General features: G+C 49.8%; 1 protein-coding gene across 1 annotated transcript; it reads right to left on the reverse strand.

The window, feature by feature from the left end:
* Window positions 1–720: 720 nt before the first annotated feature.
* Window positions 721–9209, reverse strand: LOC117157248 (uncharacterized). The gene is made up of 2 exons (XM_033335151.2): window positions 7889–9209; window positions 721–2986 (listed from the first exon to the last, which is right to left on the reverse strand). Exons 1-2 carry the CDS (start codon window positions 8766–8768, stop codon window positions 2127–2129), a joined length of 1740 nt encoding a protein of 579 aa, XP_033191042.1. The 5' UTR covers window positions 8769–9209; the 3' UTR covers window positions 721–2126.
* Between the last annotated feature and the right edge of the window lie 14473 nt (window positions 9210–23682).

Here is a 23682-nt window from a genome sequence, read left to right on the forward strand (position 1 = left end):
TTTGGACGAGTAACCGCTCAAAGCGTTGAATATTCTTCTTCCATCCGGTTCTAATGGCTCGACTCACTTAGCGTTCTCCTCTTGTTCGTCGTCTTTCCATTTCTTACGAAAACGTTGGCTGTACATGTAACACCGTTTAAACGATTATCCTCGCAACGAGGGTTGATCGAGAAAAAACGGACGGAATCTGTCCGACCCGAGGGACGATTAGGATTTCAGTCCCACGAAATTGATTAAAAATTACTTTAGAATGGTTCGAGAGATGTTAGTTGTTTTATACGAAAGTACGAAAACCTTCGGGATACGTAGTTTCTCACGAAGGAAAATTATTCAAGAGGTTGGAGGATGGAAGGACATAGTCGAGCGAAAATAAGAGAAATATAGAGTTCGAGGATTTTGCAATGACGAGTCGCATAGAGTAATGGAAAATTGGAACACGCAATACGTAAAGTACACGTAAACGGACAACGATGGTTCCATAGAATAACTGAAATCGAGGGCGTATAATAGTCAAACTTAGAAGAGGATTCGTGATAACAATGATTCTACAGGATCATTGAAAATGGGAACGCATAATAGACAAAGTATGCTCGATTTGCAGTTGCACCTGTATCGAGTACAGACGTGATCGATCTTTCGTTGGTGCTGCGCGTATGCTGTATGGGATAATCTGCGTGTATTTACTGGCAAAGGCTTACGAGTGTAACGTACGGTATTTTATTTTACACAGGAACGTTCCACTGCGTTCCGACGTGGTTCAGTTTTTTGCAGTTCAGCACAAAAAATTTGCTCGCTAAATCCTTTCGCGCTCATCCATTCGCGACGTGCAACAGACACACCCGGCCAACCGTTTCTCTTCCGTTTACTCTCACGCACACCTTACAGCTACCGGCGTTTTCTCCTTTCTTTTCATCTTCTTCTTCGTTTTTTCGCAACCCCTTGATGAAGTTTACTTCGTTTTTAAAACGGAAAGGGGAGGCGGGCCTCTCATTTGCTGCGACCAACGGACATATGTTACAACGAAGGTGGCGAAAAAAAAGAAACGACGAGGCTCGCGTGTTTCCGCTCGACGAGAAGTACAGCTTTGATTCCAGCTCTTTAATTTCACGTTTCCCCCCTTTTTCATTTGTTTTTTCGCTCTGTCTTCGTTCCTCTGGTTACACTCATGTTTCACAGTCATCGTTGCCCGTATACAAACGTCATCGCGAATATCGGCGTCGAAATGCGAAATAAGCCGACGCTCGCTGCTCCGTTCGTTTAATTTTTTAATTATACCCGAGCCAAAAGGGGTGGGAAGGGGGGCGGTTTACGCGCGGAGCTGTAATCGAGCGCCTGTTATTCTTCGGCCGCGTATCACCGCGTATTTATCTTACCGCTTGGCCGACGGATTCCCCTCTCTCTCGCATGCTGACGAATTTTAAACGACCCGACAATATCCTCCAAGAGATATGCTCGTTTTCCGCACTTCACCCCGCGTAAACCGATTACCCTATCGAAAACGTCCCATGTGCGACGATCAACGGACACGAAGTGGAAACTACGGACGAAATATCCGAGTTCGAACCTACGGACTTTTACTTTCACGAGCCAGAGAGCGTATTTCCTTTAGTTCGAGTCCTCGATGGTGCTGCCCGGAGGTGAAGAACGGAATTGGTGGTCTCTCTCGCCACGGTATATACATTTATATAACAGTGTCTCGTGCAGATCTCGACGAATTTGACACTCAGGACATAACGTAAGACGTATCTACAAATAACGAAGCTAGAATCAAAATCCGCAGGAGACACTTGGTCGACGTAATTAAAGCGACTCGCAAACCTCTATCATACACGATCTTACATGCCCCACCTTCTTACGTTCACCTACCAAACGCAGTCTCTTCACCCCCGTCCTTCTTTATTTTATCCAAATATCCATCTACACAATGCGCCGCAACGCCATCGATACTCAAAACGTATATATATATATATATATAACAATATTCTCTCTTTCATACCAATCACATTCTCTCTCTTCTCCTCATCGATAATCTGCACTTCTCAAGACCTCAACGTCGAACCAACCAGCACACACCTCGACGACTACGAAGGCGAAGACGACGTCCGCGCGATGGATTGTCGAGTTCGCTACGCGTGCGGATGCGTGTGCGGATGTGGATGCGTCGACAATGCCAAGCCCGTGGAGGATGGCGTGGAGGTGGGTGGAGGACCGGACGCCGTGGCGGTGGTGGCGGATAGGTGATGACCGAAGAACGTCGGCCCTGTCGGAGGATAAGGTGGCGCGGCTGGGTGATAATAGCCAGGTGGCGGCGGTGGCACGGGCGGTGGATGATGGACGTGGGCGTGAGGATGGGGATGTGTGTGCGAGTGTGGCAGCGGGTGTTGATGAGGATGCGTGGCGAACAGGAAGGCAGGCGCGTAAGGCGGAGGATGTGGCGGTGTGGTGGGCACCGTGGGACTATTCACGTCCAGTCCTGGGTTCTGTTTCTTCCATTTGGTTCGCCGATTTTGGAACCAAATTTTCACCTGGGTCTCCGTTAACGAAAGGGACAGAGCCAGGTTCAGACGTTCGCAAACAGACAGGTATCTAGTGGTCTTGAACTTGTTCTCCAGAGCGACGAGCTGTTCGTACGTGAACGCAGTCCTGGCTCTTCTAGGTTTGCCTCCTGTGCCACCGCTTCCGCTGGTTCCATTCTGGCTGGTTTGGTTTTGACCTTGGCAACCCTGCGCTTGCACGCTGCTGGACGACGACGAGGATGAGGAGGACTGCCTCTTCTTGCAGTTCGACGATGGAACGTTGCTCGTTGTGGTGGTATTACTCTCCCGGCCAGCGTTCGAGGATTCCTGATCCGTCACCCTCATCTCCACGTCCTCGTCCTCGTCCTCTTCGTCAGGGTCCTCGTCCATGTCCTCCATCCCCGTGTCCGGTGTGCCCTCCTCGTCTTCCTGGCCACTGCCGCAGGCGAACTCGCCCCGCGAGTCACCATCTGAAAATAGCAATAACACCAGAGGATCAGCGGCGGGGAACGTCTCGCGGAGGAAGATTGCCGTAGCAAGGAAAGCGATACGGTGTTGTGTGACGAAAATTGATTACACCACGGGGGGTATAAAATTGCGCCGCGAGTGTCGGTTTACCCATGACAAAGCGGTAACGCGATCCCGGCCGTTGTTTCACACCCTGTCCTCACATCGAGACGCGGAAGATGCGCCGTTCGAATTCGATACCGTATTATACGGAAAAAGTGAAAAAAAAGATGATCTCCATTTATCGGAGCGGAAAATAGGCGAAAGAGTGTATAACCAAATCGAAGTCCCAACCTCGTGTAGGAACCCTTTCATCCCATCACCGCTATCGCGGAACCGCAGTCACAGGGTTCGAAACGCGCGGCCGTGCTACGTTCCACGGCAATCAGTTTAACGAGCGTGTCGTCGGTGCGGCCGCAAAAGCTGGTCCCGCGTATCGTGCCGCATTTAATTTAATTTCTGTTTGCTCGAGACACCGTAATCGCGAAAAGGTATTCCAAGCAAGATATCCCAGCGACGATAGGGCAAACTGGCAGACCGACCAACCGACCAACCGACCAACCAACCGACCGACCGACCAACCGATCTCTCTAGCCGACGAACGATCGAAACGCGCGAAACTCATAGAGAGGAAGCGACCGACCAGCCGGCCGCCTGGAACGAGGGAAAGAGAAAGAGCGGCCAATCGGTCGCTCAATGAGAGAGGAGATTGGAGATTCAATCAGCACGCAGATGTCCCGGGGACAGATATTCCCTGGCTCTGGTCCGTGGAGGCTGGGGCGCCCCTGGGAGGTTGGGGGAGGAGGGTGGGGTAGGTTTCCGGATAAAACCAGAGACAGAGAAGGAGAGAGGTTGGCAGTGGCGCGCGATTGAAAGAGACGGACGGAGAGGACAGGAGCAGCACAGGGTGTATCGGTAGAGAAGAGAGGAAGATACACGGAGAGCAGCAAAGGAAAAAGAGCGAGACGGTGGAACTTTATCCGAATTGGCGTGGCTCGTGGCCCATAGCCCGTAGCCTAGCACTGTGCCTGGGGGTTGCAAGTCCGTAGGGGGCGACGGATCGAGAAGGTTTACGCCGTAATGGGATTTGTATCTCGTTAACGCGCGATCGTTCTTGCCCCGTCGTACAGGCCGCCGACCGACTATCATCTCTCTCTTCCTCCTTTGCTTCCTCTTTCTTTGCCTATTTCCGCCACCGGCCTCGTATCTTTCAGCTCTACACCGTGAGCCACAGGCTACAACTCTCCCTTTTTCCTTCTCTCTTCCTATATGTGTGTACGCTCCGATTGATTGCGTCTAATTGAATCACGTAATTTATATTGTTCCTCGATCGTCTCTTTTCATCGGCCACCAGGTGCTACTACGTTTTTCATGCTGACCGATCTCGTGTTCGCGGGTTACTTTGCTCTCTGATTATTCAGGGAAAAAGCGAGACGATGAATTTTTCAGCGACTCGGAGCCATGCGATCGACCTATCTTCCATGCATCTTGGTAATTGACGATCGTCGAATCGATCGTACGCGACACCGACATATACCGTTATAAAGCGTCTCGGTCAATTAAGTTCGAACGCATCCATAATGAATCGCCTCTTATCGCGTTTATCGACTTTTTATAGCGGTACCACCGCTCGAAACCATTTATCTTGTTTAGATCTTCTTCATTAAGCATGATCACGGGTCCAACGCGGGGGAACCGATCGCGGGGGTTGTAGCTTCCCCAGGGGCACCGTAAGGGGGCACAGGGGACGTCAACACAGTCAGGAACACTTATTTCGGTTTTCCTCATTAAGCACAATGACAGAGTTTGACAACGAGCGCGGCGATCTGGGAATACGCGCGCACTCCCCTTTGGATCGCCGCCGATGATGACGTTGGCAGAGCGTGCGAGACGTGTCTCTTGGATCGAAGCCTAGAAACGTTCTCGACGCCACGGACGATATTGAGATCGGTGTGAATCTCAGTCAACGGGGAAAGATAAACGAGCCGGTTGATCGTGATCGATTCGATTGAACGGTGCTGTTTGTTTTATTAGCCGACAGCCAAGATTATGGATGGTAGGAGTTGAATAATCATCTCGGTTTTTCGTACATACGGCTTCGTAAAAGCCAAAGCCAGAGGTTAGAAACATATGGTCACTTGTCTAAAATCAGTGGGGTTGGAAATATCGCGGTGGTGTTGATGGATACTGTAGGGGGTCGAAATTGCTTTCGTTAGCGACGATCTAAACAGCAGGCTCGACACGATTGTTCTCGTTAGCTGTAGTCTAATTATCTCCCGTTGAACAAGTCCACTATATTACGCTCCATTGTCTAAAAAGCAATTCTCTGAATTTTATCCTCCAACGACCCTCCCCGACCATTACGAAGGAGCTTGTACTTTCTTATTTTGAAGTGGCCACAAATTTCGCACGCGTTATCCTTATCGCGAGGAGGTAGCGGGAAAATACGAGCAATTATCATATTATTTCCCCGTGCAGGAACAATGCGACGCGTCCGCAGTCTAGGAACAATGGCTCGACCGGCACAACAGTGGAATCGGTCTCTTAACGAGCGGCGACGATACCATCTAGCCGGTCTCGATAAGAAAAACACAAGAAGTGGCGTTTAACGGTATCTAACGGCGAGGTAGCGGCCGGTAATTACAATTTTTCTAGAAATCTAGCGGAAAATCCAGGAGACTTCGAATCGCCGAGTCTTTCGAAGGGGTGATAGAGAGAGAGAGAGAGAGAGAGAGGGAGAGAAAGAGAGAGAGAGAGAGAACTTCTCCGACGACGATCGGTGGCATGTGCAAAAGGGGGACAGGGCGTAGTGTGGCGGGATGAAACGCGGGGACGATGAGGGAACGAGGGAGAGAGAGAAGTCATTATGATGCAGAAGAGCCAATTTTCTGGGCGGCTTGGCGCGATGCGACGCGATACGCCGCGATGCTGCGCGATTATCATAACAACCGACGATATTATTCCGTCGCCGGATTTGCCATGGGGGCGGACACCGTTCGCCGCTAGCAGCAGTCGAAACGGATTTCACCGATCGGCCGGCTGGCTCTGATGCACTTTTAATGGGTGGCCTGACCACCCTGGAAGATGGATGGCCTGAGAATCGTGTAATCCCGATTTCATCGCCACGATCGATCCTCCAAGGAATCGCCTCGCTCTTTCGTTATACCGTTCTCTCCTCTCATCGTCCATCCACAGACTTTCCTTCGCGTCCATCGGATCGTTTTTTCCGATTTTCGGAGGTCGAAGACGTATGCGGTCCACAGCGTCGGTTGATTTCGTTTGCAGCCAGTGTCCCGTACCGGGATAAAGGGACGATAATGATGGGGTTCAAGGACTGGTTAACGCAGATTAGCGGAGCAATTTGTCACGCTCCGACAGCCCGCCCTCGCGAACCCCCTCCCCGCGTCTATAACCCCCTACATCAGCCAACGGTGAGTTCCTTTCCTCTGTTTCTACGTCGTTTCACCCTCTTCGTCCTCTCCTACCGCGTTATCGGTACCCGGGATTCTTCCTCTTATCTGTCCGCCAGACTCCATTAAATTCGAAAGTCAACTGTGAAATTGGGATTCGGCGCGCGGACTCTCAATTCGATCATCGAGAGAAGATAAGCTTTCCGCGGCAGATGCCCGCTCGGATTAGATCGCTTGTTGTGGGAAAGAATTTAATAAACGTGCGAATTTCTACCGTCCTTGTTTCACTCTTGTCTATTATAAATCAGAATTTTTTCTAATCGTTATTCTCGTATCAATCGATCAGTGATACAAAATTTCCATCAATTACTTTCGATATCGTGGTTAGACGTCAAGGATGGTGTTTACTTTCGGTGTACGTCCGATCGAATGGTTTCGGGCCTTCGCGAGACGCGTTTATTATAAATAAGAACATATCGGTTATTTTTTACCTGTCAATCGATCGGCGGTACAAAACTTGGACGAATTAAGCTCGATATCAAGGTTAGACGCGAACAATGGAATTTGCTTTCTCCGAGTGGCTGATTAAATGGTTTCAAGGCTACGCGAGACGCGTTTAAGCGGATCACGACGGAACGAGTCGCGCGAGAATGGCATTAGATTCTTCTAACGTTGCTTCTGCGTTAACTGCGCGACGTTTGACCGGTCTGGTTCCCGTGTTCCCAGTAAGGAGTCTACATCATCACTTTTGTCGGAATCCCCGTACACGCAAATAACTCTGAAACGAGCGAAATTGCAAGACGCATGGAGAACAAGCTATCCTTCTAGCGTCTAAAGTTAGAACGAGGAAGAAGCGAGACAGCACGCGTCACGAGGTTCGGTGAAGAGGAGGAAAGATGTACCCGGTTTACGAAGACGAAAAAATCACTTTCAAGATCATGGGATCTCGCGGGAGACGAGGTCCATATGTCGCTCGAAGAAAAAAGAGCGCCCGCTGGGCCATGTTTTGGCGAACGGTTACAAGGCGAGGAAGACCCGTTCGAGTAAGGAGGAAGCAATAAACATGCAGCTTCGCGGAGAAAAAGCCACCGGAGATTAGGAGACTTTGCGAGTCACTCGAACGCGACAGATTCTTTCCAATTAATCGGTCGCGACGATCTTTCAGACGAAATTTATGGAAGACGATGACGGTATATTGTATCTGTGATAGATTGGCGTATCGTCATTGTCGCGTAGACGATATTCGTGACGACCAATATTCGTCAACTCCATTTAAACGAATCAAATCTCCCTCTTAATTTTTCGTACTAGCAGCGACGATATATCTTCCAAGCATACCGATTATCGCACAACGACAAAACAATGTTACAGCTTTTCTTATTCTTTATCCACGAACGTCAAAGAAAATGTAAATATCCAGCCCGAATGGAGATCCTAAAGCGGATAATTAATCACCTTCGTGCACGCTGTCGGCCCGCCGATGTCGTCGGTGCTGAACGCGATTGTGAACGACGCGTCCGCCGGTGAACTTGTTCGGGTCCAGGATATTCTCTACGGAGAATGCCAGGCATCGTTTGTTCGCCTGTACGGTGCTGGCAGTCGTGGTGATGCTGCCGGTCGACGTGCCCGTCGTTCGGGCTGCGTTTCCGGATGTACAGACAGTCATCACCGTGGAAGCAGCGGCGGCATGCGCGGATATGTACACGGGAGCCCCGTGGCCAGTGGTTTGTCCGCCAGTCTGAACACACGAGAAAGGATGCACGCCTCGATTCGCGAACGGGTTAAGGAACTGATCGGATCCGCCGCCCCTGGACGAAGGAGCTGTTAAATCTACCGGGCTACTGGGGTTGCTTTCGTCCACTTCGTCTCGACAAACGTCCACTTCTACTTCCTCGTCCTCCTGATAGCTTCCGTTTCTATTCCCAGGATGCACTTCCTCTTCCTCTTCCTCTTGTTCCTCGTCGTCTTCTTCGTCCTCGACGATATTTCTCCTGACGGAAACGTTCCTCTCGTGTTCCCCGTCTTCCTCTTCCTCCTCGTCCTGCTCTTCTTCTTCCTCGACTTCGGTGTCTATCCTCTTCTCCCTGGCCGATGACGCGTCCATCTCGTGGAACTGATCCTTGTCGACGGATCGCAGGATCGGCGAGGTCGACGGCGAGTGTTGTTGACGCACGTTGTCGTAGTGCACAAAAGGCTCGCTGGTGCGTACGTGGAGCAACACGTGCCTCCTTTCTTGAGGTGGTAGCGAGAGCCCGGCACGCATATCCGCTTCCTCCCGCGGTAGGACGACCGGTCCTAAAGGCGACACGGTCCTGCCTTCCTGCATCCTCCACATAACCCTCGCGGTTATTCCTCTTTACCTCACCTCTCGATCCTCCATTCCGTCTCGTTGCTAGAAAACACTTGTCCGGCGCTTGTTTACGTGCACATCCGCGTCGATCTTTCAAACAGCGTGCAACATCCTGATTCTTCGAGGCATCACTTACACCGACGACGATAATATCACATTCTACTTTCCCAGGTGGATCATCACTAATTCCTCAACTGTCGTTTTACACACCGTTCCCGATCCTTACACGAAATACACCGACGGCTCCGGTTAGTATCACGCCTCGAGTTTGTTCACCGAACTGGCCCGCGCACCGCGAGGGACAACCAACGACGTTCACGGATGACCGTGTGGGAGCGAAAAAAGAGATATCGTCGCGCCGGGGGTCCAAGCGATCAGCGTGGTCGGTCGCGCGATTAGCAGTGTCTTTGGTAGGCAAAAGCCGCACGCGTCCCGTAAAATCTGCTCTCGGGACTTCCACGTAGAGCCATGGTGGCTGAATAGGTGGTATATCGGCGTATTATTAGTAGCGAAGAACCGTCGTAGGAACGTCGTCGCAGCGGAAAGCAACGAACCCTCTGGTGGGGTGTTGTTCCGCCTCGAATAGGCGTGTCCAACCCCTGCTGGCTTACCAGAGTATTCCGGTATGGTTCGAGGGGCGTGCACAACTGCGTTCCGCGGGGGTTGCGCGCACACACGTGCTACCCCTTGTTCGTGGTGGGTACCACGAGCGATCAGTGTTGGTTCGTATGTGTGTGTTGTGTGGGTGTGCGCGTGCGTGTGTTGGTTCACGTGCGCGCGAACGTACACGAATACGAAGACGTACTCAGACATCGGCATCGGGACTGAATGGATGGGCACGAACACGAAACGGAGCCGCGTGCAGACGTTTCGCGGCCCCACGAGCGAGCTTTCACCAGATACTCGGGTATGTACACACAGAGTCTACCTTTCCTCCCTCTCCTACCGTCTATCCAGCCCACTCTCACCCCACTCTCAGCCCGTCCCGCGATCCGACCGGCTAAAGTGGTTTGTCTTTGATTTAACCACCACCGCCGCCGCCACCGCCGCCGCCGCTGCCGCCGCCGCCGCCGACGCTGTCGATGGAGGAACGCTTTTCCCTCCACGCACGTTGCCATCGTTCAACGTTTCCCGGAGAATGTGTGTGGAGGAGTTGCACGCTTTACTCGCTCTCGGTATTCGTGATCGTGAAACGCTGCCGGGTTTGTCGATGATCTTGGTGTGTTCGCCGGCGGGGGCGGGGCGCGTGGTGCGCCTCCAGGATCGTTGTGTACAGTAATCGTGCCGGGAGTATAATCGTTCTGGCTATGGTGGGTATCTCCAACTCTATCTCTCTTCTCTCCTTCTGTACTCGTACACGTATACACGGACGCGTACATATTATACAACGGAGACTCTGTTCCTTTCTCGTTCGCTCTTTCGTCTCTTCGTCCGTGGTTCTTTGTTTGGTTCATGGTGGAAACGAGAGTAAACCAGAACCAATACTATACGGTTGGCTACTCGACCAACCGGTCGACGGGTCGGTCGACCGACCAACCGACCGACGGATAAAGGAACCAGCTACTGCCGTTGCCGTTGCTACTGTCGCCCGTTCACGGTGTTCCGCTAGTGCTGTTGCTGGTGCTGGTGCTGTTGCTGCTACCGCCGCCGCTCTTAACTCGGCGCACGGATATTGTTTACCCGACCATTTAGGTAATTGCTGGCCTACCGCCCTGCCAGCCAATCGAACGTAACCGGCGGATGAGCCTGCAATACCGAGCCCTCCCTCTCCTCCAATCAACTCTCTCTTCCTTTGTCCTCTACGCACGCTGTCTCTGTCTCCTCTTCTGTCGCGATTTTTCATCCTTTTTCTCTCTCGATGCGCCGCATCATCGCGTTGTTCTACCTTGTTTGTCGTTCGATTCGCGTTTATGTTGCAAGCTTCCCTCCGATCATCATCGAATTAGCTTGGGCCCAATCGTTCGACGAGATTGACGCCGCTGCTCTGCCGGCGATGATCGATTCTTTCCACGAAATTGGAGAGACACTCGCGCTCCCGTGGCATCCACCCACCCTCCTCCAACTCTGTCCACGATCGACCGGATCATTCGATGACCGATCAAGCGAGACGATCGCGATACGTCCTATTAATAGTTTGATCGACGACGACTGAAAGGTTACGCAAACGTTTCTCCGGAGCTAAGGGTCCAATTAATTGGCCCGAGGGATGTTCTGTTTGCCTTAAAATTGCGTAATTCCTGGAATCTGATATCGATCGCTCGTTACAGATTCTGGACGACGTGTCTCGTATTACAGATCCTTTTCAGAAAGCTTTCCTATTTATCAAACGCAAATGGATATTTAACAGTCTCTAAGCAGCATTCCTAAAGCGCGAACTCGTGCTAAAAATCCGCAGATTTTTACGCCCTTGGCAAATGCGTGAGATGAAATATATCTTGCTTTGAATCCGCTTTATTAATTAACCGTAAATACCGACGACAGACGAATATAATCATTCCATGGCAAACAGATATAAATCGGTCTATATCTAACCCCAACCTAACTTCACTCTATAGGAAAATAGTTAAATGATTGAAACGTATATTTCCGAGTCCTTGAGCGGCGGAAACGAGAGCGGCTGAAAAGCTCGCTCCTCTGATCCACCGTTAATAAGCTGTAATAATAGGTCGGGGGCGGGCGCGAGTCGGCGACCGCGTCGCGAATCGATAGCATAATGAAGCAGATCAAATATTTATAATCCTACGCGGCCGCTTTATCGGACGAGTTTTACTTCGGCCGTACAGATGTTCCTGGCGGAACGGGAATCGCGTAATCGCATCGTTTTCGGCGCGTCGCTGGCGCATCGACGGATGGAACGACGAGAGCGATGGTTTTCCAGGCACTGGTAGTTGGCAGCCGCCGGACTAATTTTCGACGCGGCGCTCGCCGCGCTCGGCTAATGAGCATTATCGTAAATTTATTTCGGCCCGGCTCGCCCGGCCACCGCATAAGAACTAACAAATTAATTTAATTCGTAAATGACACGTACGGTGTGCACGGTGCATTTACTGCATTGAATGCCGGCGCGCCGGCTGCAGCTCAATTTGCAGCCGGCCACCAAAGCTTAATTAAAAATTTACACCGACAATGTAGCCGAGTAGCGGCCGCCGCTCACCGCTCCGCACGTGCCTACTCTCGTCGTTACTCGGTTTAACTATCTCGCTGACAAAAAGCTTTCTTACGAATACTGACGAATGGAGAAATACAAAGAGTGTTTGTGCACGGTGGAGAAACAAGGAAAGTGAGAGAGGAAGATGTGTTACGGTCGACGTGCGACTTTCAAACGCGTTTTATCATCGGATCATCATGTACGAAGGAATAGAAAAGAACAGGTTGTTATCCATCGAATAGGTTAGGGGACGAAAGGGGTTGCGAGGTCGCAGGTGAACACACTGCCGGATTACCCTACCTGGCAAAGTGATGTGGGTTTAGGCGAGCGTTCCTAATAGTTCTGAAACGGTGCACGAGTCGAGGAGCAAGCTAGGTTGATAGATAGATGGCTAGACCGGCAAAAGGAGGAGCGGAGCGAGAGGGTGGCATAGGGCGTGTGGGTGCTAGAGAAGGATAGATCGATAGACATCGGGTGAACCGGGACAGAGACCGAACGATACCGGTCGACGATCCGCCAGAGAAAGACGTAAATATAGAATAAGAGACGATAGGCGAAAGAGAGAAGGGACGATAGAAGGTAGAACTGGAGGAGAGTCGAGGGGCGGGGGGTAGTTTGGAACGGAGATCGAACAGACCAGCCGTGACCAATTTGCGCCCGTTCGTGCTCCCGATTCTGATCCCGATCCACGATTCGCTCACGTCCACATGCATACACACACACGCACACACACGCAAGCACAAACACATTCTACACTATCTCATCCTGGACATCCATATACACGTACGTACACGTATTCGTATACACAAAGATAGAACGAAAACGTAGAGTTGGCCTCGATCTTCCCTACGAGCTGGCCCCTAGCAGGGCCAACGATGCCAAAAGATACTCGTCAGAGAGGAAAGTCGCGCTGTGTTGTCGCTCGTTGTACGCCGGCCACCCCAAAAGTTTCACGCCTATCTGGACCGACGGCACCACTTCTATTCGCGCCACGATAATTGGCCAATTAAAACCGGCCGAGAGCGTTCGAGTTACCTGGCATCCGATAATTATACGGTATCCTCGCGGTGGTTCGACCACGTATCCACGCGACCAAGGGGTGTCAGAAAGGGAGGCAGGCATCCGACCTCCTGGCGAAGGGAGGACTCCGAGCCGGAGGATGGATCCTGACGTGGAAGGAGGAGAAGCAAGAGGGAAACGGAGGCTGCCTACGAACGTAAGGTAAGGGGGTTGGGAATCGACTATTCCGATTACGTGGCTTCGGATTCTGCGACTCCCTTTCTCTCTGCCTGGTTCCTCTCGTTCTCTCTTCGCGCGTGTCCCACCCCTCTTGGCCCTCTCCAGGTCTTCCCTCTCGACGTCCTGTCCTCTTCTACGTAAATCAATGCGGCCAGCACGCCCTCTCCTTAACCCTGTGACGCATGACTGGAATATTCCTCGGTTCTCCGCGTTCATCCGCGGTCTGTTTACCCGGACTCGTTCCCCAGGTATCGATATAATGGCGTTCGGCTTCGTGTTCGTGCCCGTTGATTCGATAAGAAGGGTAGCGGCTTGCTTGGTCGTGAACCAGCCTCTGGTCCACTTGATCGACAGCTCGTTAGCCGGCATGTTAATTGATTCGATTTCCTGCCGCGAGGACAAGAGAATTTCCTGGCTTCGTATGGGAATATCTTTTAGGGGTTTTAGATTGTTTCGATCAAAAAAAAAAAAAAAAAAAAAAGGAAAGAACGCTCGATTCTGTATTTAAAGTTGTTTCACGCGGAAATATTGTACGAAGAATTATATCGCCATCTATAATAACGATGGGTTTCCGACACGGCAAACAGAATAGAATTATTTACTTGTTTATTTATAGCTGCGACTACAATACCACGTAATTCACCCTTATAGTCGTTTCATGCATAATTCGAGAATATTCGATCGCTTTCTCAAACGCAAATACCGAGCGTTCCTCAATGCCAATTGGCGCGAGCTCCTTTCGCGTTTGAAATACGATCGAGTTCGGTTACACAGGAACGAATATTTAATTTTTTATCGAACAACTAATGGAATTGTATCGGCCTCGCGATCTGTGATCTATGTCTCATTAAGAATGTTCCAGTTTGATTCATTCCAGAGGCGAGTGATTGATCGTTTATCCCTAATTAGAGATCGGGGAAGTCGTGAAAAAGTAGATGAAATTACGCGTGACACGAGCGGAAATTAGGTTCGTGGCGAACAGAATGATGTATGATCGTTATACTTCAGTAACCTTAGCGACAACTACGTTAAGATACTCGCAGGCCGCTGCTCTATTTCCGATGGAACTTCTTCTACGAGGTAATTATCCTCTTAATTAGAAGCATAATTCCCCGTTGACGTTCCGTGTTCCTTTTGAAGAGAAACTCGAATAAAGAACTAAAAAAAAAAAAAAAAAAAAGAGGCAGAGGGAAAATGGTAGAAGCGAGAAAGGTGGAAAGTTTTTACCGTTTTTACAGTTTTTGACGTGTTGGTACTTTTGCGGTATCATTTTGCTCAAGCTCGTAATCAGCCGGCACAATGCGGTGACTTTTAATGCGTAATCGCGTAAGCGTTAATTGTTGGTGATTACCGGTTTACAATTAACATTTTCTATAGACTATTGAGCATCGATTGATGTTAATTACTAAGCCCCCCTTTGTTTAATAAAGCTCGTTTTCAAACGATTATTGCTGCGCACTCGACTGACATTATTAGCGGATAGAAACGTAATTGAAAACGCGCTCGCAAGAATCAGAAATTCCATCGATTCGTTAATACTTTTCTTCTGTTCCAACACCTCGAAAATAAAATTCCGAATCCTTCTAAAACTTCCTAATCGCGTTTCAACGAACGAGACGAATGGCCATTTCCACGGTACGCTGGGATAAGAAAAAAAATCTCTTACCATACCGTTCACCGTATGATAATTCAAATTGGATCGTCAAATCAAATCGATTAGTCGCTACGATTCCTCTCAGCGACGATATACATTCACGATAGACTCGTAAACCTCTTCTTCAAAAAGCTCGACCGTAAATGGACGATTCCTAAATACCTCGAAAAACTTCTAAGTATCCGCAAAAGCGTTAAACTGTATCAACGTCCATTCGGCAAATCCAATCGGATCGAGTCGGAGGGATTAAGCGTATCCGGGACAGGTTGCGACAATTTACGCTTCCCCGCAGAGTCTCGGGCTAGCCAAAGATATTCCAGAGGCCGCGTACCCGGCGTAACGGGAACAATGCCCGTAACGGGGATCATAATGGACCTAATGACGACACAGCTTTCCGGATAATTCGATGTCAAGGCAGGAGGAGGACGATTTCCAAAGGACGCGCGTGCGAAGCGTCGAATAGGGCCCAAAGGAGGTGATTACGCGATGCCTCGTACTCGAATGGTGAACGGCTGGTAAAAGGGTCGCCAGTACATATATAATATATCGCATTAGACGCGGGGGAACGGAGCTCGGGTATCGCTTACGCGTTATTATTGCAGCGATACGACACGCTACGGTGTCACCCGTGACCTCCCATGGGGGCCGCGCACCATATCATATACAATATAGGTACCAACTGTCACACCATCGGCGAGAGGCCGGGGATCCCATGGAAACCGGCTAGGCGTGCTTTATGGTGCGTCAAATTAAAAGATTCCCTCCTTTGCGTTCCCTAACTGCGATCTGATCCACTTGCCCGACTAAACGAGACGAGGAGCGTGTCTTTTACGATCTGCGTGCTGACGCTCGACGCAGATCGGCCCGCGGAAGTTCTTGCGCTCGTGATTGAGCCTTAATTCGCGCCCAATGGACCGGCAGCCGCGTGAAACTCGCCCAGAGAATTTTCTAATTCCATGGCACGGGATTTCTTAATCGTCTTCGATTGGGATGAGAGTGTAGCTACTGCGATCGTTGGATGAGCGCAAAGTGACCGAAAAGTCGTGCAATTGCGAATTTCTCGAGAAAGATAGGCTCTTGGAAAAGAATGATATTATTTTTATACCATTCTGTATTATTCTACAACATAAATTCCGAACATCGAGCAAGAATCTTTATAAACTGAATTATACCCAAACGCTGTTCGAATCGAGGCAGCAACCTTTCCTGTTCAATCGTCTATGAGATACGACGATATTTCCAGATCTCCAACGTCGGTCGTTACCGCGATTTATCGACAGCTATGAGACATTCCAAAGAATCTGTTAAATCTTTGTCAGCTCGTAAGGTGTCACGAGCATAGATATCGGACCGCGTAACGAATCGGTTCGATAATGCGACCGATTAGCCTCGAATCGTCGCCAAAATTCGAACGGCGCTCGATTAGTCGACCACTTTGCACGTTTCGCTCGAGAAACCGCTTGATACCGGAGGCGTACACTGTCGCGATCTTCACGGGAGTGGTACAGTGCGTGGTTAAACAGGCCGACAGCTATGAATTTCCGGGCGATGTGCCATCTGCCGCGAATTACACCTTGATCCGTCTTAGATCGTCTCGACGAGATCGTACATTGTGAATAACGCTCGCTAGCGCATCAAACAAACGTGACCGTTCATTTCGCTTCTTAAAGACGTACGACCAACGCTATTAAACGAGACAAGAGGATGAACACAAAGGGTAAAACGTTTGATGGTGATAATTCGCGGGAATATAATACGCAACTGTATTCGGATAAGCGAGTGTATTCGTCTGCCGGAGTGTAAGCTATTTTTGCGGTTGCCCGCTTTGTAAATAGTCCCTGGCGCGTTTCGAATGCGGGAAATGATACTGAGTTTATAACGAGACGGTACGAGCAATTATTTAATGGCGTAAGCTATGATCATCGGTACAACATGTTGTACAAACTAGACCACCCATTAAACTTCCAACGATCACTCATTCGATAAACGAATAGACTGTAATAATCATGCAAGTACGAATAGTACTCGTCCGAGGGTTTGCTTAAATCTATGGCGACTTCCGACTCTTTTAAACGTCAGTCTGTCAGTTAGTGAAATCTCGAGACTCGCGGATTCGATTTTAATTCATCCACGAAAAAGGAGAATAAAAATCTGGACGTACGTAGGTACGTAGAAAGTCGACAGAGTCGGTGACGGAAAAAGGTCCGCGGAGTCACCACAAAGGCCACTACACGCGTCTCGTAACTTCCAATTCGTCCGCGCGTCTCTGTGACGCCGCGCGGAACGCCGCGACGCCGGAGACGTCTGAATTCTTAACGACTGTACGCGTATTAACGACGCGGTCGGTGGCAATTTCGCGCGAAACTTACGGCCGCGGCCCATCGCGGCTCGTTAGTAAAAATAATTCCGTTCCTCGCGCCACTGGAGATCAGAAAGCGGCGCGGGCGATGGCGGGGGCGGGACGACGTTGGACGATCTTCGCACGCCGTTGCCGCTCGGATCGAGGGAAAACGGTGGAGAAAGGACGGGACAAAAACGCGAATACGCTGTACACGCGCTGGCAATGTAAACGAACGAGTCTATAAGTCCGCGTCAAGTCGGCCCTGGTGCGAATAAACCCGGACAGTTCTGTCTTAGCCGCGCACCACCTCCTCTTCTTCCTACCTTCCCGCCCCCGTTTCCCGACGCGTTCGTTCGGCCCTCCTCCCCGTTGCGTTGGACGTTCGCCTCTTCAAAGTGTCAAGTGACAAACGGTCCCGCTACCGAGTAGGCGTAGTCGTCGGGGTGGATATAATTTGTCAGGAAATCACCCAATTAGCCTCCCAGTTATGCGGCCCAACAGATTTAACCAATTAGTTTAGCTATGCGAGCCCTAATACATTTCTACGCCGCCGCCGGCTACCGACCGCAGCCGCTTCGCCACCTCTATCTCCCCTTCGAGTTCTTCTCTTTTCTTCTCTGCCTCTCTTCTGTGATTCTTCTTGCGATCCTTGTTTTGCCTTTTCCTTCTGTACGGTTTTACGTTTGATCGGTTGGATACACTGCGCGCTGCTTCCAGGCAACGACGAATCGAACGTTCGGTGTGATCGTTCGAGGAGCGAGCAGATATCGGCTGGTTCCGATAGGACAGTGCCGGTGAGAGCTCACGCGTTCTGCACATTCTGAACGCGTTCCACGCGCATCACACCGGGGCCAGGGGAAAGTGGTTAGTATCTATTTATAGAGAGAGCACCGTCGAGCTCTTCTCTCTGTGTTGAATAGCAGCTGAAAGAGAGAAAGGGAGCGAGAAAGTGGGGCTGGTATACAGGGAGTCGAGAGGTGAAGCAATTTGTCTCCCTAATGAGATGTCACCCCATCCGTACGCGTGCAGCCGCGGCCAGTAAGGAGACGGACGGGCCACGGTGAAACCGATCGAGCAGAAATTCTCGGCAACCGTGTCCGTTCTTCCACTTTTTCTGCTGGACGCGATTCTTCTACGGGGTTCTCCGCGATCGTGGTGGTGATTTTTTGACAGTGACCGATGCATCGAGCGGCATCGCCCTTTTTCATCCGCTTCGTCGGTCGTGAGAAACGACGATCGAGTTATTTTCGATACATCTTAAATTCTGTTGTCCTTAACAAGTTTGGTTATCGCTATCACCTGTGCTACGTGATTAATCTTCTATACAAAGTACACATTATTAACTGTTTGGTACAAGCGGGTACGATACATATTTCGATACGAGCAGTTACAATATTGAACTCATTTTCTAATATTGGGTTTCGGCTTGCTATGTGATTATAGAAATGCAAATAAACAAATGATAAATGTAAATAAACTAGCTGGCAATGTAAACAAACAAATTAGGAACGTAAATAAACAAACAAATTAGAAATGTAAACAAGCATCGCAATAGAAACAGTAAGCGAACGAAGAGTAAAAATGCACGATGTTTAACGTGATAAAAGTTGCATAATCGGATATTAATAGCACTTGTAATTGAATAATAGATTTCCTAGCAGCTTCACGTATGTGATTTAAGAGTAGCGTAGATTTAATTTCAAAGCGAATGAATATATAACCGAGGTGCCTGATGAGAAAAATGAAAGAAACAGATCTCATAGTTGGAATAAAAATATTGTTATTAAAGATTATTAATTATACCGTAGGAAATATTTCTCTATCTCTCCGTTCTTCAATTCGCCGTAGTAACGTACGTGTTAACTGCCTCAACTTCAAAGAAATATTACTTTTGAGTTACTTCTGATTAAGCGACCACGAGACACGGAAAGACGTCTCGGATAAAAAATGAACCGTCACTCTCTCGAACGAAGAAAAACGATTAATACCAGATTATACGAAGTCTAGCACATCTATATAAAGCCTAAGCTTCCTGAACAAACAGCACGGCGCATAATAACGTTAATGACTGTTCGGTTGCTGTCCCTTGCACCGAATAAACCATTCCACTTTGGAAACCGCCCATGTCGCGGGCCGGGTCGCAAACGAATATACGTTCGAAGCGATAAAACGAAAGCCATGATTTTGTCAGCGACCTAAGACGTTCCGGAAATAAGCGTTTCGATCGCGCGATAGAAAAACGGGACTGGTGGCCGTGTCGTGGCCACCGTTGGAAACCTTTACGTCGACTGGTTTTTATTCACGAGGCAACGAGCCGCGGCGGCCCGGTTTCGTTAAACGCTAGGGGGATTTTTACTGCTCGGTCATTGGAGGGCGGGGGGCGGGGTCGTCGATTTTACGCGCTTTTACGGGGTAATCGGCACGCACCGCGACGCCAGCCTCCGAAACGTTTAAGGGCATGAAATCGTCAAATAGTTGTGAAACATTTACCGAAGCGACGGCGAACAAAAGGGGGCTACCAATGGATTTGCGTTTGGTTACGAAAATACGATTAACGTCCGTGAAATATTCATAGAGCTTTCGGTATTTTTTGGTTCTTCGCCGGTATCGTGTTATTGTATTATAATATTGGCGAGTTTACGATTATTTCTGTTGTTTTTTCTTTCTTTTTCTATTAGATATGAGAAAGACGGAGAAAGAACATTAGCAATAACGTTACAAAGCTTCGCGTATTTTCGTCATTATCCCCAGCCAGGGTTTTTTCACCGGTAGCAAATCTCTGGCAGTGCTTTAATCGCGGCCAAGAGAGGTCGATCAAATGGAGTAACACGGCACATGGGTAGAGAAATAGAGAGAGGACGGTCAATGGGACCAGTTGGAGTACAGGATTGCTCTGGTCGATTCTAATTGAATCGTCCTTTGGCCTCTAAGCGATCACAGTTCCGCCCACTGTTGCCGACGAGTGAGACGTCCGACTCTCTCGGCCTGTCGGCTTCTATTACGCGTTTCCAGCCGGAGATTCCACGACTCGTCTTATTTTAGGACGCCATCGAGACTGTTTCTTCTCCTCCCTATTTTTCTCTCTACACGGAAACCTAGACTATTCCTCGTTCCAGGCGATAATTGTTGGAAAATTAATTTCCCGTATCGGGAATTGGCGTGAAACGAGGTTCCGTTAAATCGAACGACTTCGATCGAAAGAGAATCGAACGAAACGGAGGAATCGTAGTTGAAATTGGGAAACACCGTTCGATGAATACCTTCTGTGCACGTTAGACGAAGTGAAAGAATTTAGGTGATTAGAGCGATACATCGATCGCGAATTAGGATCGTTTTCTCTTCCAAGAAGACTCGTACGTCGAATCGACCTCCGCTTGCCTTCACCCACGCGGACCACAATTGCGCACGAGGTGTCCCGTTCACGCTCTGCTTCGAGCGTTATTTTTAAAAACCGTCCAAGAATTTCTCTCTCGTTCGACGAAACTTAATTCCGTCCTCGATAAAATCCGCTCCGAATCTCCTCCGTTTTTTACACAGCCAACGTCGATTGCGAGAGAGAGAGAGAGAGAGAGAGAGAGAGAGAGTCGTCGAAAGCCACGAGGGGGTAAGTTGCAGGTGCTTCGTGATCGGTCACGCGTTTAAAAACGCTGCCAGCCAATGTTTCGTCCCCTTTTACGATCCAAGTAAGGAGTCTCCCCTTTCGGGAACAAACGGGCCGGCGCGCACGCGTGGGTATTAAATTAATGTAGTCGACTCCTAGGTCGGCGATTAAACAAAGGGTGAAAATTGAGCACCGCGTCCTCCCCGCGGCGGCATCGTGCACGCTTCGAAACGGCGCATCGGCTACACCCACCCTCGGCTATTTCGTCGCTCGATCGCTCGTAACGCGCGCGGCTTCCGGCGTGGACAGCGGTGGTTCCGAGTATCGCGCTGCGCTATTGGCGTGTGTTCGCGTGCTCGTACCTTCACGGACGAGTAATCGTTCCTACACTCGCGTCTCGTTTACTTTCACGGACGCGGAGCTCAGCCTGTGTGCGCGATCGTTTTCACAAATACACAGGCTACGAGACCAGTTACCAGTTCGTTCGTGTGCGAGAGCTGGTCGGTGAGAGAAAGGTGCAGCGGGGGTGTGCACACGCGTTTAATATATGTAAACTCGGCCGCGTATGTATATACGCGTCGGTTATACCTATGTACACATCGGCCGACCGCCGTGGGGCGGGCTTCGTTCGTTGAATGCGGTTTAATATTAATGGGAACTGATGATAAGCAGCGCAAACAAGCGTCGAGTCTCCCGGGAGAGATCTGCCTTCTGTTACCCGGGGTGCAGTGGGGTCCCATACACGCGTACACATCCACGTCAACGACGACGGATAGGATGGCTACGACGACGACGACTACGACCAAGATGTCGACCTGTTCCAGCGGACTAACGTTGCGCAGGAAAGCGCTGGGCAGCGTAGGGCACACACGATCATCTTCCCGCAGAGTGGTACCACGATCGTTTATTCGTCACGCGCACACACGTGCGCGTAGTAGTCGTACACGGATTGACGACTTCTACACGCACAGATGCTTACAAATGAGGGAGAACTAGTGGGACATCGTTGGACCAAGGGGGAGAAGAGAGAAGGAGAGACTCGTTTGCCGGTACTTACTTTAGTTGCTTCGTCCTTTTCGCCTCCACCCTGTTCTCTGTGGACGCAACCCCCTTCTGTCGTGGCGAGCCTCTCTTCCGTGGCTCCGCGATTGTGCCCCGGCTAACCTATTCGGTTTCGGCGCGAGTGTTTGCTCGGCAAATTAGAAAACGATCGGCGATCGACTCGCCGAAGGGAGCCGAACAACACGGCGGGGGTTGTTTCGTCGATGGGGACGCGCGCGGGACCTAATGCGCTGCTCGAAATTGCTCGCTAATACGTTATAAATTCCCGGCTCGTTTGTTAACATGCTGTCCATTGTGGCTTAACCGTGTGTGTATTTCTGTTATAAGGATAAGCAGAACGTACTCGGAGATCGCCCGTCAGGGAACTTTGAAGAAATATACGTAATGATTTATCACGGTCTAGGTCTCATTTCGGAATTTCGAGGCCCATTGCCTGCCAAATTTAGGGCGTATTCCCGGCTCTATGGCTTCCGTTATGTTTCTGGTATTCAAGCTCGTCGCGCTGTACACTATCTGTGCTTGATTAAACGGCTCCACGCTCGCCTACAACGGTTATTAGTACGCTCGACTGAGAAACTGCAATTATACCTGCTCGGCAAATATTTCCGTTGCCTGTGAATTAATCGTTTAAGAATAAACGGAAAATTCACAATCATATTCGGTTCAATCCTAAGCATGATTCCGTAAACGAGTAATTCTTACGAACAATGAGGAATCCAATTGGAATCCGGAGGAGTCGGACGCGAATAATCGAGCATTGGCAACTAATTTGCGCGACGATCATCGCCGCGACGCTACACGATATCTCGGTGGTGCACGGATATTCTCGTCGCCGCGGTGGAAGCCGCAATGAGAAGTACAAAGCTCCCGCTAGTTTCTGTAGTAGGTGAGAAACGAGGGAATAACGGAGGAGTGAGTGAGTGAGTGAGTGAGTGAGTAAGTGAGAGAGAGAGAGAGAGAAAGTGAGGAGGGAGAAACGTAGAGTAAGTAGAGGAAGCGCGGAGGCGGTGGTGAGCGGGTGGGAATAGGGATTCCATTATTTAACCGAGGTAGTTTAGGCGAGTATTAGGGGTTTGAGTTTATGACACCCCTCTGCTGTCCGGATTGCCTATTAATACGATATGAGGCTCGCTGTACGGGCTCGCCTCTATTCGCATCATCGCGCCAGGCGAGAACCTACCCAGAGCACGAATTTTTTTATCACAACGACGTTTCGTATGAATGCGAAAATTCCTTTCCCCGCGACGCTCGATTCGAGCCCGACGCAACCCCCGCTGGTCCGAGTGTATCATCCCCTTTTCACCGGGCCCGATATCTTTATTGCCTGTTTTCGTTCCACGCAATCTCGCTCGGTAATTTATCCGTTCGCTTTTCGCTCGTCCGATTTTATTCGCCGCTGTATCTCACGGATTTTCCGCCAGGGGATTTTCTATTTTTTTCTCTTTTAATCGATCGCCATGGAATCCTCCGGTTCGAGCGCGTTTCTTCGAAAATATTACCTTCCTTTCGAAGGACAAAAGTTCTCTGTTAAACTGACTCTTGTTGCGTTCGAATCCTGCTTGGAAAGCTGACCTCGATTACAGATGGTTCGCGACTTCGCTTCGTACGACGGTTTCTTTCAGACACAACGCCGATGAACAAAGGAGGGCTCCTCCGCTCGTGGAACAACAAGCTCCGAGTAACTAGATCGAGAGGTTACGGATTCTCTGCTACGGTAACGATCTTTCCTGCGCCAGTCATGCTGCGGTCGCGCGATTCAAACTTTACGTAAACGTTTAAAACACCGCCACTAGAGAAGTTTGTACTTCGGCTTATATCCGCGTACAAATTGCCTTTCGCTTAAGAGCTAATTAA

The sequence above is a fragment of the Bombus vancouverensis genome, chromosome 15, assembly GCF_051014615.1.
Source record: "Bombus vancouverensis nearcticus chromosome 15, iyBomVanc1_principal, whole genome shotgun sequence".
Lineage (NCBI taxonomy): Eukaryota > Metazoa > Arthropoda > Insecta > Hymenoptera > Apidae > Bombus > Bombus vancouverensis.

What these genes read in the sequence shown, in the direction of transcription:
- LOC117157248 (XM_033335151.2), bottom strand. Translation starts at nt 8,768, where the DNA reads ATGTGGAGGATGCAGGAAGGCAGGACCGTGTCGCCTTTAGGACCGGTC. An exon ending in GGCCGACAGCGTGCACGAAG is followed by an intron (nt 2,987 to 7,888) that starts GTGATTAATTAT and finishes TGCTATTTTCAG; the next exon opens with ATGGTGACTCGCGGGGCGAG.